The sequence below is a fragment of the Tachysurus vachellii genome, chromosome 1 (genome assembly GCF_030014155.1).
Source record: "Tachysurus vachellii isolate PV-2020 chromosome 1, HZAU_Pvac_v1, whole genome shotgun sequence".
NCBI classification, from domain to species: domain Eukaryota; kingdom Metazoa; phylum Chordata; class Actinopteri; order Siluriformes; family Bagridae; genus Tachysurus; species Tachysurus vachellii.
The window spans coordinates 17,174,885-17,190,056 of NC_083460.1; the positions used below are offsets into that span (position 1 = coordinate 17,174,885).

Genomic DNA, 15,172 nt, shown 5'->3' on the forward strand with positions numbered 1-15,172 from the left:
AAAAAAGCTTAATAAAGTTCTGGTGTGGGACTTACAGGGGTGCAGCCATCTGATAGAGTGGTCATGCTCACTGAAGTGCTCATCTTGTCTGAGGAAGAGAGCGAGAGAGGAGAAGGGCTTCGCTTCTCCAGGAGATCCTGTCCTTGCAGCAGGTCTTGCCAGGCAGGCTGAGTGCTATCAATCAATTCAATTTATAAAAATTATTAATTGCATAGAAAATCAAGCTCCTTATTTTACACAATTAAAATATTGTCTGTAAAACTTACCTTTGCGGTGGGTTTTCTCCATCGGTGATGAGTTTCACGCTCTGCAGTGTCATCAGCTTGTCCTGAAAAATAGAGTGATATTTAACTTTAACGTAAAGCAGAAACTCCCACATTCCCAATGAAAAAGATATTCATTTGTAGGTTCAGTGGCAGGGAGTGTGTGAAACATTTGTACTACATTTTTCTTTTTAAAACGGAGAGAGGGATCAGAATCAAGATTTCCGTTTAACTAAAGAAAGGGTCACATGGAAAAAAAAAGGGGCATCATTTATATCAGTCCTCAAGCTCTAAACAACACTGATTTATATCACTCATTTATATCAGTGCCTAAGCTAATTAGGAGAAGTGAGATCCGGGTAATTCTGTACTTTTATGATATGCTACTCATTATTGAGAGAGAGAGACAGAAAAGACCCATTACTACAGTTAAGCCTCCCTTCATGCTATTCCTTATCTTCCAGTTCTTCTCCATATACAGTACCTCATTCCTGAGAGAGAGAGAGAAACGTTGAGAAAGACAGAGACAATGAGACAAAGAGAGAGAAAATCCTTTACAACAACCCTTTACAACAGAGAGAGTGAGAGAGAGAGAGAGAGAGAGAGAGAGAGAGAGAGAGAGAGAGAGAGAGAGAGACAGAGAGAGAGAGAGAGAGAGAGAGGGGAAAAACTTCCAGGAACAGGGTCATTCAGGCTCAATTGAATTAGTCTAAAGCTCACAGTGCAACTGCAACCAGAACATTTCAGTGATGTAGTGTGAGGACTGGAGGAGTCAACTCCATATTTCCAGTGTGCTCAACTTCACAACAAACAAATCTGAGAAAGACAGAGAAAGCGACAGACAGAGAGAGACAGAGAGAAAGAGAGAGACAGAGAGAGAGAGAAAGAGAGAGAGACAGAGAAGACACTTTTTACAGCTCGACCCTCTTATGCTGTTCATCTTGCAGCATCATTTCTGACAGAGAGAGTGAGAGAGAGAGAGACGGACAGAGAGAGAGAGAGAGAGAGACAGACAGACAGAAAGAGACAGAGAGAAAGAGAGAGACAGAGAGAGAGACTGACAGAGAAGACACTTTTTACAGCTCAACCCTCTTATGCTGTTCATCTTGCAGCATCATTTCTAACAGAGAGAGAAAGAGACGGACAGACAGAGAGAGAGAGAGAGAGAGAGAGAGAGAGAGAGAGAGAGAGAGAGAGAGAGAGAGAGAGAGAGAGAGAGAGAGAGAGCGACAGACTGTTTGTGACAGAACAAACTCCCCAGGGTTAATAATTCTTGTTAAAAAGGCTATCAATTGGGAAGCTAATTTAATTACATGGAGCATTAGTTAAAGCATCTCTGCTGCACCACAGGGGTATAAGGGAGTATGAGAGAGGTGAGCATTGTGTGTGTGTGTGTGTGTGTGTGTGTGTGTGTGTGTTTGAGTGTGTGTGTTTGAGTGTGTGTGTGTGTGTGTGTGTGTGTGTTGGTGACAATGCTAAACCATTTTAAATGATTCACCAGTAAATTGAGTGATTTGTAGGAATGTTCAAACACTGATTTGACAGTTTTGACACAAACAGTTGGAGCCTCATTGACAGTCAGGTATTAATGCACAAATAATCAGGGACCATCCAAATTCTTCTGAAGAGGGTTTAGGATTCCAATACAATACTGACACAACTCCCAGACTGCTCTATGGACATGTTTCATCTACACACATGCAGAAGTAACTTGTTTCGATCCATCTCTATCCATGTACAAAACACTTCAATGTTTGGTGTTTATTACATCCTCCTAGAGAAAAAACAAAGTTACCTAAACGCTCCACTTCATCAAGTTTGCTAAATATACTTAATAAAAATGCTTGAATACATATCTGTTAGCTAAACACATTTTTAGTTAGATAATAAACTAAAATAATAATAAAATAAAATTATGTCCGTGACTCAGCAATCAAGAAGTGGCAGCGCGGCATCAGAGTCATTCACGACACACTAAAACTGAACAGTTCCCTAAAAGCAAACAAGCCTCTAAAACCGACACTGATTTATTTATGCAAACCTTGATATTGGATATAAAAAATAGACAGTTCTGTACTGTTAGAAGACTTGTTTTCTGTCAGAAGATGTCTTAACAGTTTCAATACCTTGTTTAAAATATTTTAGTTACTATTTTTAGATTGTGGGTCACTAAATATGTGTTCTGCAAACTGAACAAATGTAATCTCGCTTCCTTATATGAAAGATGTTTATTCATGTTCCAGGAAATGCTGAGAGCCAATAAGAATACTTCTTGCAACATTTTAGCTCTCTGACAGCATAAACACACAGGTTTAATCTCTCAGTCATCATTTAGACTTAAGAAACTGAGTAGGCTTTGTATCACTGTAACAAAATCTAAACAGAGTATCCGAGTGTAGGTGTGTGTTCATGTGTGTGTAATAAAGGATTTGAACAAACCGTGTGTGAGGCTTTTTTGGCATGGTGAAGGTGACATTGGCTGTTAGAGCACAGGCACAATAGAGAGTCATCTCTACTGATCCATAACTAAACACACACACACATGCACACACTATTGTACAAGAGTTTTCAGCATAAGGAGCAGATGGAGTACAGAGAGTGAGCTGAGGGAAGGTGTGTGACAAAATGAAAGGGATGATAGGGAGAGGAGAATGAGAGTAAATGAACTGATGAGCTGAAAAGAGCAAAAAAAATGCAAGAGGAGATGTGAGATAAGGGCGAAAGAGAGATAAGGAGAAAGTGAGATAAGGGGGAAAGCAATGGGGAGAAGACAGACAGATTAGGGACAGAGAAACAGAGAAAGAGAAACCACACCACATTTCATCAGAGCCAGGAGACATAGGAAATATGCCTTGTGTGTGTGTGTGTGTGTGTGTGTGTGTGTGTGTGTGTGTGTGTGTGTGTGTGTGTGTGTGTGTGTGTGTGTGTGCGTGCGTGTGTGTGTGTGTTTGCTTTTTCAGACTCCCAGCAGACTTAGTGACAGCGTTGTCACTGTATAGATGTGCTCTGGCCCACATTGAGTCATGCAAGGTCATAATGACAGTCAGTTTGAGGCCTCAGGAGAATCAAACAGTCCTGAATATCAACACACACAAACACACACACATACACACAGTCAAAAAGTCCTGCATACACACACACACACACACAAACAGTCAAAATATTCTGCATATCAACAACACACACACACACACACACACACACACACACACAGTCAAAATATCCTGCATATCAACAACACACACACACACAAATACACACTCACACACATGCACACACACATGCACATGCACACGCACACACACAGACAAACAGTCCTACATATCAATACACAAACCACACACACATACAGTAACATACACACACACAGTCAAATAGTCCTGAATACCAACACACACACAGTCAAACAGTCCTGCATATCAATACACAAACCACACACACACACACTCTCTCTCTCTCTCTCTCTCTCTCTCTATTTTTTACTGATTATTACTTATCACATTGTCCATCATGCATTGAAAGGTCTGCTTCGGCCTGGTACTGAGAAACCTGTCAATATTTTAAGAGCCACTGTAACTCAATGAGTTAAATTAGAGACTGTTTGATGATCATTGAGAGACTCAATATATCTTCAAGAGCACTTCTTGAAATACTTAATATTTCTATATTACTATAATGTACCATTTGACTTGAGTTGAGTTAAACTTTAACTACTCATTATTGACTTAAACTTCAACAGCAACAACAAAAACAAAAGTACAGTCCTGGAGTAAGTGTTTGTGGGACTAGAGCTCATCTGTTCCTCTGCTGAAACAGGGATGATGTGCCAACCTGTGCCCTGCTGGGGAGAAAGACACTGCTCATGCCTGCTGTGACAGTGTGCATAAACACGCATTATGCATGGATGCTGATACATGCACACATTTTAACACGCACAGCTGGTGCTGCCTAAACGCTGAGTCCACCATCACTCACAAAGCCAAACAAGCTACAGACCTTCTTCTCTATGTGCTAAATGACAGAACAGATGAGTGTGAGCATGAATGTGTGTTTATATCTATGTTATATCTACCAAAGAAACTTGTATGAACAAAAAATCTCTGCCAACTCATTTTAAATGCAAGAGGCTTCAACCACTTTAACATTGGATGGAGTGTGTCACACACAGGCACTATGCCCAAAACAGATCAGAGAACAAAAAAGGTGGCTTTGCATAATTGAACAATAGAGAGAACAGAAAATCGATAGTCATTTTTGGGTTTTGCCGCAGCAAGCAGGCGCTACATTCAACTGGGGGGGAAATTTATGTGATGATGAGCGAAGGGGGAGTGAAGGATGTAGAGCGGAAGGGACCTTGAACCCAAAGTGCTGCATAAACCAACAGAGGAAAGCAAGTCCCTGACAGCTGGATACAGGATTTGCACCATATTATTGCCCTCCATTAGAGTAAGAGAGAGAGAGAGAGAGAGAGAGAGAGAGAGAGAGAGAGAGAGACAGAGACAGATTGATTTATATACTGGCGATGAAACCTTGGGTATCTTCCAAATGTCTCCTTGTGTCCCCACCACTATTTAAAAGGTTTATTCATTATTGATCTCTTACATGGAAAGGAATGAACAAGGCACAAGGAAGTTTCCTTTCGTTTGTGATCTGAGAGAAAAGAAGAAATAGATCCAATTTTTGTTAAAATACCTACAAATGAAGATAGAGAAAACATGAAGAAGAGTGAAGAAGAAAGAAGAGAAAGGCAGGGGAGTGGAGCTCAGTGGTGTTTGCTGGACCCTCCGGCTGTGCAGATATTAAACTGGATGTTGGCCGGCTGAATAAATAAACAAATAGGAAGAAATAAAGACAGAGAGAAAGCAAGAGAAGCGTAAGAATTTAACAAAATATGAAATAATGAAAAATAAAGAAAGGGCTGGCTGTTGATCAGAAGAAGTGGCATATGCGAGAAAAAACTAAATAAAAAGAAAGAGGGAAAAGAGAATAAATGGCATCTGAGTTACAGCTTTCATCTTGCCAGAGTGCTGGGTGTAAATCTCTTCCGCTTCTGTGTGTGTGTGTGAGTGTGTGTGTGTGTGAGAGAGAGAGAGAGAGAGAGAGAGAGAGAGAGAGAGAGAGAGAGAGAGAGTGAGTGTGAGTGTGCGTGTGCGTGTGCCATCAATAATGTACAAAGTCCTAATAAGAAACTCCAAAGTGTCAACCAGGCCATACCTAACTGTGTGTTTGTTGATCATCTAGCACACACTCAAACACACAAACACACTCAAACGCAAAGACAACCTTATGCTCCAAACCCTATGACAGCAACACTGTGTTACAGTGACATACAGTAACACTGAACACACACACAGCATATTGTGTAAAGTGACACATGATTTTTAAAGCTTGTTGTCTTTAGTTGTGCTTGTCAACATCCTATTTGTAGAATTTCCAACTGAACAGTGAAGTATTGTAGATAGAAACACACAGGGCTTGTGCGCATACATCTACTTAACACTTGCTGCTAAGCCAGTGAACAAACTCTCATACTATTTAAAAAAATTTACTATTTAGGACTCTTACCTATACAGAGGTTTTGTTTCTGACGCGGCAGTGACTTCATCCGGTGCCTGTACTCAAAAACTTTACTTTCACTCACCACAAACAGTTTGTGACTATAGATACGTTCTTCTGCAAACTGCTTCACCATTGCAATACAATACAATCTTTTGTTGCATCACACTTGGATAAAATTTGAGATGGTTCAAAACCTGGCCAGGTTAGATGAAGCAACAGCAACATGATCCGTGCAACTTGACTTTTTTTACAGTAGATTTTCCCCCCAAATAAAACAAAAGCAGAGCCACATATTTATGTATACGGTTAGAATCAGTGTTTTAAACACTCAGTTCAACATGAACTCATACAACCTTTAAGTCCCGCCCCCTTCCTCCATCTAGGTCATGCACAAAAACAGCAACAAAATCTGAAAAAAGCAGGAAATTGACAAATTGTATATTGATATTTGATATTTTATTTATAGATGCCTGCATTTGAAAGGGGTCAAAGATGTAAAAATGTTCTTTAAATGTTAGTATTTTTGTTGACATTAAAAAAAAGGTTTCCCAGTTTGATCAACATGAATATTAACAGTGTAAAGTTTTAAATTACTGTAAAACAGTATAAGCTTTAGATCAGTTAATATACACACAATTCTTGGCTAAACTGATAACACACACACACACACACACACACACACACACACTACTAATTTCTGTTTCGTAGATAATAATCAACATTAGACAGCGTTAGTCAATTAGCTTGTTCCTAATGATACTCGCTATTGTCCATCTGCTAGCGTGATGCTAAGCTACTCGCTTTTGTCTGCTGTTGATACTTTAATGCTGTACCTCAGTCCAAAATTAAAGGTTAGAGATGAGATTAGAACTTGTACATTACCACATACAAATTCACCATGAACACAGGAAACTATCTGCTTCCAGTGGCTGCTGGGAATTGCAGTCTGGCACATCATTAAATATCCCACATGAAGGAGAGACCAAGATTAAAAATGAATCAAACCATACTGCATTCAGCAGGAGAGAATGAACACACTGTATTCAATCATACATCCTACAATCCTACAATTTCCAGTGCTAACAGCAAACAACTGCTAATATTAAGACACTAACAGCGGTGTCCCGGTGCTAATCTACTGCATGATTGTGGCTTTAATATGAGCGTTAGGAATAAAAGACACTGGAATTAAATCTTGGGAATGTACATAACATGATGTAACTTCTTCAGAGGTATGACACACGTCTTGGTGCATTTTGTGGAAGTGCTAGCGAATTGTTAGGAAACTGATCAGATGGTCTTGAGTTCTTATCAAGGCCCTTATCAAGGCCCTTAACCCTCAATTGCTCAGCTGCATAAATAAAATAAGTGTAAGTAATGTAAACCCACATGCTATTAATTCACTATTACAGGTTAAAGTTATTATGAGTAATAACCTTGTGTTGTGTAAATGGTTGGAGCCGAAGGGATTGAAGAGAAATGATCATGAACAAGGGTCATGCTGACATTCAACACAGACAGGGTGAAGCCCTGGCAACATGCCATGCTCACCATTTTTCATTTCTCTCAGCTTGGCACCAGTGTGTGTGTGTGTGTGTGTGTGTGTGTGTGTGTGTGTGTGTGTGTGTGTGTGTGTGCCATCTAGAAGCAATTTGGCAGAGATGAGTTGCTCTCTTTCCCAGGTGACACTGGCAGCTGTGTAGTGCCGTGCTGAGAAAGTCGATAAGTACTGTGTGCTGGAGCCTTTGTATGTTTTTATGTGTTTCACGTAAACGCATCTGCAAAACCGCAGAGGACTTTTACAACCCAAAGGCAATATATGGTATGTTAGAGAAACATGATACTTAATATGCTGCCATGCTTTTATGACAGCCACCTGATCTACAAGAATAGGAAGCATGAACTTTATTCTACTTAATGCATTTCTCTCATTTCCAGCCTAACGCTATGGCCACACTAATGTCAAGCTGTTCACGCAAATTCACCCTATAAAACATTCTTATACCATCTGATCAGAAGGTTCTGATAATTTATCAAATCTCAAACTAATCGTCTTTTCTGTAGAATTAACTAACAGTTAATCGTGTAACAGAAATGAAGCACAGGGCTGCTCGGTCTTAACGGCCTTGATCAGGGGTCCAGAAGTGGTTCTTAGGCTTTGAACTCACAATCTTCAAGTCACAAATCAAACCCTATTTGCATTCTGCATCTAGCAAGCAGTGAAAATATTGTGGTCATGAAAATTCTCATTAAAATTCAAACACACAGCCTTTTAAAGCCTCCTCTCTCCCTATTATTTTATAGCATCCTTAAATACAGCCCGCTATTTTTATGTCAGTACTGCAATTAGGCATTTTAATTTTACTGCCATTAAATAGTCCGTTTTTTAGCCATTGATGCTTCCGTATCAGTGTGACCCAATCTACCCTACACACAGGCTTCAATCTTATTGAGTTTAACGGTGCTCTTTGTTCTATATAGTGACGTGACATATGGTGACCCATACTCAGAATTCGTTCTCTGCACACACAGCAGTGAACACACACACCGTGAACACACACCCGGAGCAGTGGGCAGCCATTTATGCTGCGGTGCCCGAAGAGCAGTTGGGGGGGTTCGGTGCCTTGCTAAGGGGCACCTCAGTCGTTGTATTGCCGGCCCGAGACTCGAACCCACAACCTTAGTGTTACAGTAGGAGTCAGACTCTCTAACCATTAGGCCACGACCTCCTCCATATTATATTCTATATCATGTGGAAAGAAAAACACACCTAGGAGTGACTGTGCTTCGGCAGATAAAGAATGACAAAATACTTTGAAGAAAGTAATGCATTTGAAAACTGACATAAAATGTAAAGTTTTATTATAAGCGCTCATTAATATACTGTGCATTTATTTAACTGCCTGGAAGAGCTGCTTTGTTCTGCTTTAGTACTCAAAACTAATAGGCCAGTTGAAGTAATTAACTAAAAATGTGTTCTGGAGCTTTAGGAAAAATTCATTATGTCCAACGTATCAGTCATTCAGTGTACCACAGGACTGACTAAACTAAAAGAATAATGCAGCTGTGACTTCTTTAAGAAGTTTTACTCTTCCTATCAAAACAGCCTTTGTTACAGAAAGCTCTGATCTAAGCTCACCTCATTTCTTCTATTTTGAAGGAACTGATAAAATATTGTATTTTATCTATTCTATCTGGTTGCAGGTTACATTTAGCTTGCTGGTATCAGCTTAAAGCTGTGCAATGCAGGAGGTTTAATTTTTAAGTTATAATGAAGTAATTATGTAGGAATTATGTTTCCTTTGACTTGTACCTGTTTGAAAGAGAATGGCACGTGAGCTGCAGGGTAATGATCAGCATCGGTCTCAGGTACACTGCGTAATGAAAGTAAAAACCGAGTCGGTCGTTTGGGATGCTGTGGTGCATAGACGTCTCAAAACTAGACACTTTTCACAGCATCAGCTACACTTTCTTATCTCGTTACATTATAGACTAGAATCATTTCCATTGGCAGCTTTTTACACCACAACAATACACTTGACAAAATTTAGAGGACCAATAAACATTTAAATTAGGCCGTTAGGTTTTGGCTGCTACGGGTTTGTGGCTCATACGTACAGAGCTCATAGCCTTAATGAGAGAGCTGAACTGGGTTTGTATAGCTATGTTCCTTATGGAGTCCCATAAAGCAGATTAAAAAGCTGTGGAGCTTCAGACAAATACATAACACAACTCACTGGTGCAGCTTTATCACAGTTCTTACTGCAACACGGGAATAATAGACGTAATAAAGAGACGGCTGCGTAAAGGTCCAGATGCTGTAACTGGCCTAATTGTTCTGAGACATAGAGTTATGCTTCATTCAACTCCAAAGTTATATTTGTAAAAGAAAATGGAGTGCTCTTAATACAATCTAATGAAATATGGTGATTGTGTGTGTGTGTGTGTGTGTGTGTGTGTGTGTGTGTGTGTGTGTGTGTGTGTGAGAGTGAGTGTGTGTGTGTGTGAGTGTGAGTGAGAGTGTGTGTGTGTTGAAAATAGTTAGCTTCCATTAAACTGTTTACATCAAGCCAAGTTACTTCAGCTCCCAGTAACACAACCAAAAAGCGATATCACACTCACCATCTAGTTATATACTGACTATTAACACAGCCGCGGTTCTGATTTAGGGGCTCATAGACGTGGCGATATTCATTATAACTGCTCGACTGCAAGTGAGATATCGCATTTAGACAACAACAGTTTTTATAAATAAGAAATTTATATCGATTAAGTGACATTTTGGACACTGCACTGAACCTGATATGGTATAAGTTCTTGATATGTCGTGCTTTTCTTTTCTTTGGTCTGTCGCTGGTCTACACACATGAGCCGGATTTAAAGAAAAAGCTCCTTCACATGTAATAAATTCTAAGATTTATTAAGCTAATGATGAAATACCTGAATTCTCAGTTCAGCCAATATCTATAATTCACTATTCAGAAACAAAACAATGTATCGTGCGTGTACACACACACACACACACACACACACACACACACACACACACACACACACACACACACACAAACACTCACACACACACACACACACACTCACACACATACACACACACACACACACAAACACTCACACACACACACACACACACACACACACACACACTCACACACATACACACACACACACACAAACACTCACACACACTCACACACACTCTCACACATAATCACTTTCTCACACACACACACACACACTCACTCACTCACACACACACACACACACACACACACAGTCACAGCCCACAATCTCATTATTTCCCCAGTGCACATTCCTCTTTTTGCAATCAACACACAGAAACATAATGTTTAATCTACAGTTTTCCCTCAATATGGTTGAAACTATTTCACACTTTTTATTAATTCCATCTCTCACTGCAGTAAAGCTATCAGCAGAAGTTAGACATGCAGAAAATAAGAACAATTTAAATATTTCCCAGCTCCATGAGAAATATTAATCGTCTCAGTGGCTCGTATCTTGATACAGAGACGGGAAAAAAGAAAGAGAAAAAACAAGAGAACAACACAAAAGTCTATTTGTATTTTCAAACACTCACACACACATTCACACAAATACACTCACACACACACAATCAAGCACACACTCACACAAACACACACACACATGCACACACTCACACACACACACACACACACACACACTTTCCCTTATCTCCACACAGTAATTTAGTCAGCACTGCTTCCAGGCTCAACATCATCACACATAGGTATCTGAAAGCGTCAGACAGTTATATCTAATATTTATTCCCTCTCTATAACACCTGCACAAGTACACCAGTGATATCTATCTTATTTAGTGCCTATAGCATCAAAAAAGCACTCAAAAGCTCTGATACATGTTTATCCTACACACTCAGAAATGAGAACCTGCCCTTAGGAAACCAAGTGAAAACATACCAGCATGAAATTTCCACAAGACTTAAATGTGAAAGAAATAAATGTGTGCACTACAGCACTGAGGATCTAATACATAACCATAGGGTTTATTCGATCACGTGTGTGTGCCTCACTCTCATGATGATGATGATACTGTAATATTAATACTGCACTTGATAAACCATGCATGACAGAGAAGCTAATCAGCTTCTTCATAATTCAGCAGTTCTTAATATACCAGTAAAAGAAGTGTAGATCATGTGATCACATTCCCTCAATCTCATTCAAGCTATCGAGTTCTGGACCGACTACAATGTCCCAATCCTGACAGTTCGGCCCGAACAAGGCATGACGAAGACTGTCGCGGGAAAAATATATAACACGGGAAAAATATATAACACTGGCTATAACACTGGTCTACAAATTTTGGGAAATTATTGACCTCTGAGATAAAAACTGCTAATTCTTACATATTTTGATTGTATGAATTTAAACAGGTGATAAAGGTGCTGGTTGGCTAAAATTGTCAAGATAAAGATTTATAATTATCTATACGCAGGTGAGTATGTTTGCCCACAAAGAAAAGAGGGGGTCTGATGATCACGATGCCTCGTAACGTCTCGACAAAGTACGGTGGAACCATCATCTTAAGAATCTTGATCCAGCGTCCTTACTGGGAACATGAGCAGTTCCTAGCAAAGCAATGTTTTACTCTGAAACTTTAACACACTTCTCTGTTACACTACACAATACTGATACACAGATCCAGGAGAGAGAGAGAGAGAGAGAGAGAGAGAGAGAGAGAGAGAGATTACCATGCTAACTGGATTAGCATGAAACTTGTAACAAGTTACTCTGAATTTTGAAGATTTAGATTTAAATCTAGAAATACATTTTGGTAAAGGCTGTTTTTTAAGCTTGTTGTCCAAAATGTGAGTGTGATTCTGTAATCACTTTAACAATCCAATCCAAACTGTGCAGTATTGATTTGCTGTACCGTCGCCATGACTCGGTTGATGAAAGCGTGGACGTTTCACATACAGAATGAAGCATTTAGCAGCCTTAGATCTTTTGAAACACAAAAGAATTTTATTTAAAGATGTTAAACTGCTAAAAATAAATGAAATCATAATGCCAGCAAGAGCTATGATGCTGAAAATTAGCTTTACCGTTCAGTTTTAGGTTTCTATTAATCAGTTTATAGGCATACATGTTCAGAGTATATTACTGAGACGGCTCAGATCAGAATCATGATGTTTTAGTAAAAAATAAGAGTACGTTTAGTCCTAGGCAGTGAAGTGACACAGCAAAAAAAATGTTCATCAGACAAACCAGCCATAATCCGATCACAGAAACAGGAAAAAAAAGAGATACAATGATAATAATAGTAAGAATTTACAATGAAGGTGGATAGAAATGTTAGTTTCAGAGCATCTTTAATTATCACAATGTTCCATACAAAGCCATGAGTACTTACTGCCCAACTGTACATAACTGCTCTTCACTTCATTGTTCACTTTGCTGCTTGGATCTTTGGTTCCAAACGATTAATGCAGAGCCAGGCAATTAATTTTTCACACACACACGCACACACACGCACACACACACAGTCTAATTACTGTCCATCCATCATAATGTGCTCCATGAGTACAGTTATTGTAAGAAACTAAGATATGAGCTTCTGCCTAGCAGGCACATTCTGAAAAAACACCTCTGGTGGTAAATGATACCACAGAAGAATTCGGTGTACGAATGTAGTAATCGGATATCTGGATGTCCAAGCAGCTTTGGTTGAGCCAATTTAAAGAAATGCAACATCTAAGCAGAGTTATGTCGAGACTTTAATAACAGATCTTAATACCAGTTAGTCACATGACAAAAAAGGTTATAATCCAAGACCAAAGGTTCTAATCAATGTAATCTTCAGAGTTAAAATATAAAAACATTTGAAATCCATTTCTGTAAGATCTGAAAGCACACATTGTACATTAATGTGGTACACAAATATGTTAGATCAGTTGAAAAACCTCTCAAGACCACAGAATCTGGCATTTTAGCTGACTTTAGAGCACTATATATATATATATATATATATAAACCTGTAGTATATTTTCTTTACTAAAGCTATTTCTGTCTAGTTTTTTAGTATTTAGTTTAATATATACAGGATAAAATGCTCATTGTTTTGCACTATTTATGATTAAAAGTGTTTTCAGTCCATTCAGTACGCTTACACCGATCTAGTGTCACTCTTGTTAAAAATATTTTTATCCTCCTTAAAAAAAAGGCAAAACAAAAATACAACCGTATTGTCACTATACTGAGTACAGTGAAATTAAATCAGCCCTTACAGTGCAATTCATTCATTCATTCATCTTCTACAGCTTATCCGAACTACCTCGGGTCACGGGGTGCCTGTGACATCATAGGTGTCATCGGGCATCAAGGCAGGATACACCCTGGTCGGAGTGCCAACCCATCGCAGGGCACACACACACTCTCATTCACTCACACAATCACACACTAGGGACAATTTTCCAGAGATGCCGATCAACCTACCATGCATGTCTTTGGACCGGGGGAGGAAACCGGAGTACCCGGAGGAAACCCCCGGGAGAACATGCAAACTCCACAAACACAAGGTGGAGGCGGGAATCGAACCCCGACCCTGGAGGTGTGAGGCGAACGTGCTAACCACTAAGCCACCGTGCCCCCCCAGTGCAATTCACTTAGGTGTAAATTTGGTGCAAGATGAACTATAATTTTAAGAATTTAAATAAAAAAACAAAAAAGAAAGAAAGAAAGAAAGAAAGAAAGAAAGAACAATTGCAGGCAAGGCATATATATGACACATATATATGTCAGTTGTTTAAATGATGTATAAGGTGTATATAAGTATTTAAATATTTATAAAGATATTTATAAATTATATTTATATTTATATTTAAATATTTATAATAGAAACATTATATCATTATATATATATGTATCATTATATATATATATATAAATTATTTATTGCACAATAGTTTGTATATAATGAGAGGGTATTAAAGTGTAATGGGACTGTAAATATAATATAATATAATATATTAATATACTGATATGCTTGCCTGTAGTTCTGGTTAGTGCTTAGCAACCTTCTTATGACTTCCTCCATATGAAATGGTACATTATCACCCTCAGTCATAAGAATTAGTATAAACGATGTCTGAGAGCTGCTGACCTTATTCAGTGCTGTTCATGCTGCTGAAACTCAGACAGCACAGCGATACTATGGCAATATAGTCTTTCAGGACTTTCACTGTTTGTATGTTAAATACACTGTCCTAAAGAGACATAATACTGAAGTTTTTTTTTGTTAAAAAAACATACGTCTTCAGACATGTTCCTGAGCTTAGGATTTCCCTTTGTCTTGATCCTTGTCAGATGTGAGGAAGCATGAGTTTAATGCCAAAACCTGGTTCTCTCCAACCGGGTGTAAGAGGAAGGAGGTCAGGAGGAAAGGAGGGCGCTTTCGAACTCACGCTGACTGTGAGCTAAAAAATCAGAGTAAGGATAGAAGGAGACAGCGAGCCGCTCCAGAACTGTACGATACATCAATATGGTGATCAGTGGGAGGCATGAAAATAGAAAGGTTTTCCACAAATGACACATCATAGTGTAAAAAAGAGGAAAGAGAAGGGTGACAACACAATTTACTACAAACTAAAATACTACAAACTCCTTTTAAATGTCTCTGTATGTCTCTGATTCCTAATGTTAGTCTTAGTATAATTCCCTGATCCCTAATGTTAGTCTTAGACTTCCCCTGCTGTCTGAGTCTCCAAAACACAGAGTCATTATTAAGGCTGTACTGTGTGTTCAGAACAAGCCTGCAAATCAGGAACTGTA

At 39.0% G+C, this 15,172-nt stretch overlaps 1 protein-coding gene across 1 annotated transcript in view; it reads right to left on the minus strand.

The window, feature by feature from the left end:
- schip1 (schwannomin interacting protein 1) overlaps positions 1-15,172 on the minus strand; it is a 264,526-nt gene that overhangs the window by 220,843 nt on the left and 28,511 nt on the right. Inside the window, exons 6-7 of the mRNA XM_060875081.1 lie at positions 267-328; positions 36-174 (exon numbers count right to left, since the gene is read on the minus strand). Of these exons, the coding sequence (XP_060731064.1) occupies positions 36-174; positions 267-328 (201 nt within the window). The remainder of the gene's footprint in view (positions 1-35; positions 175-266; positions 329-15,172) is intronic.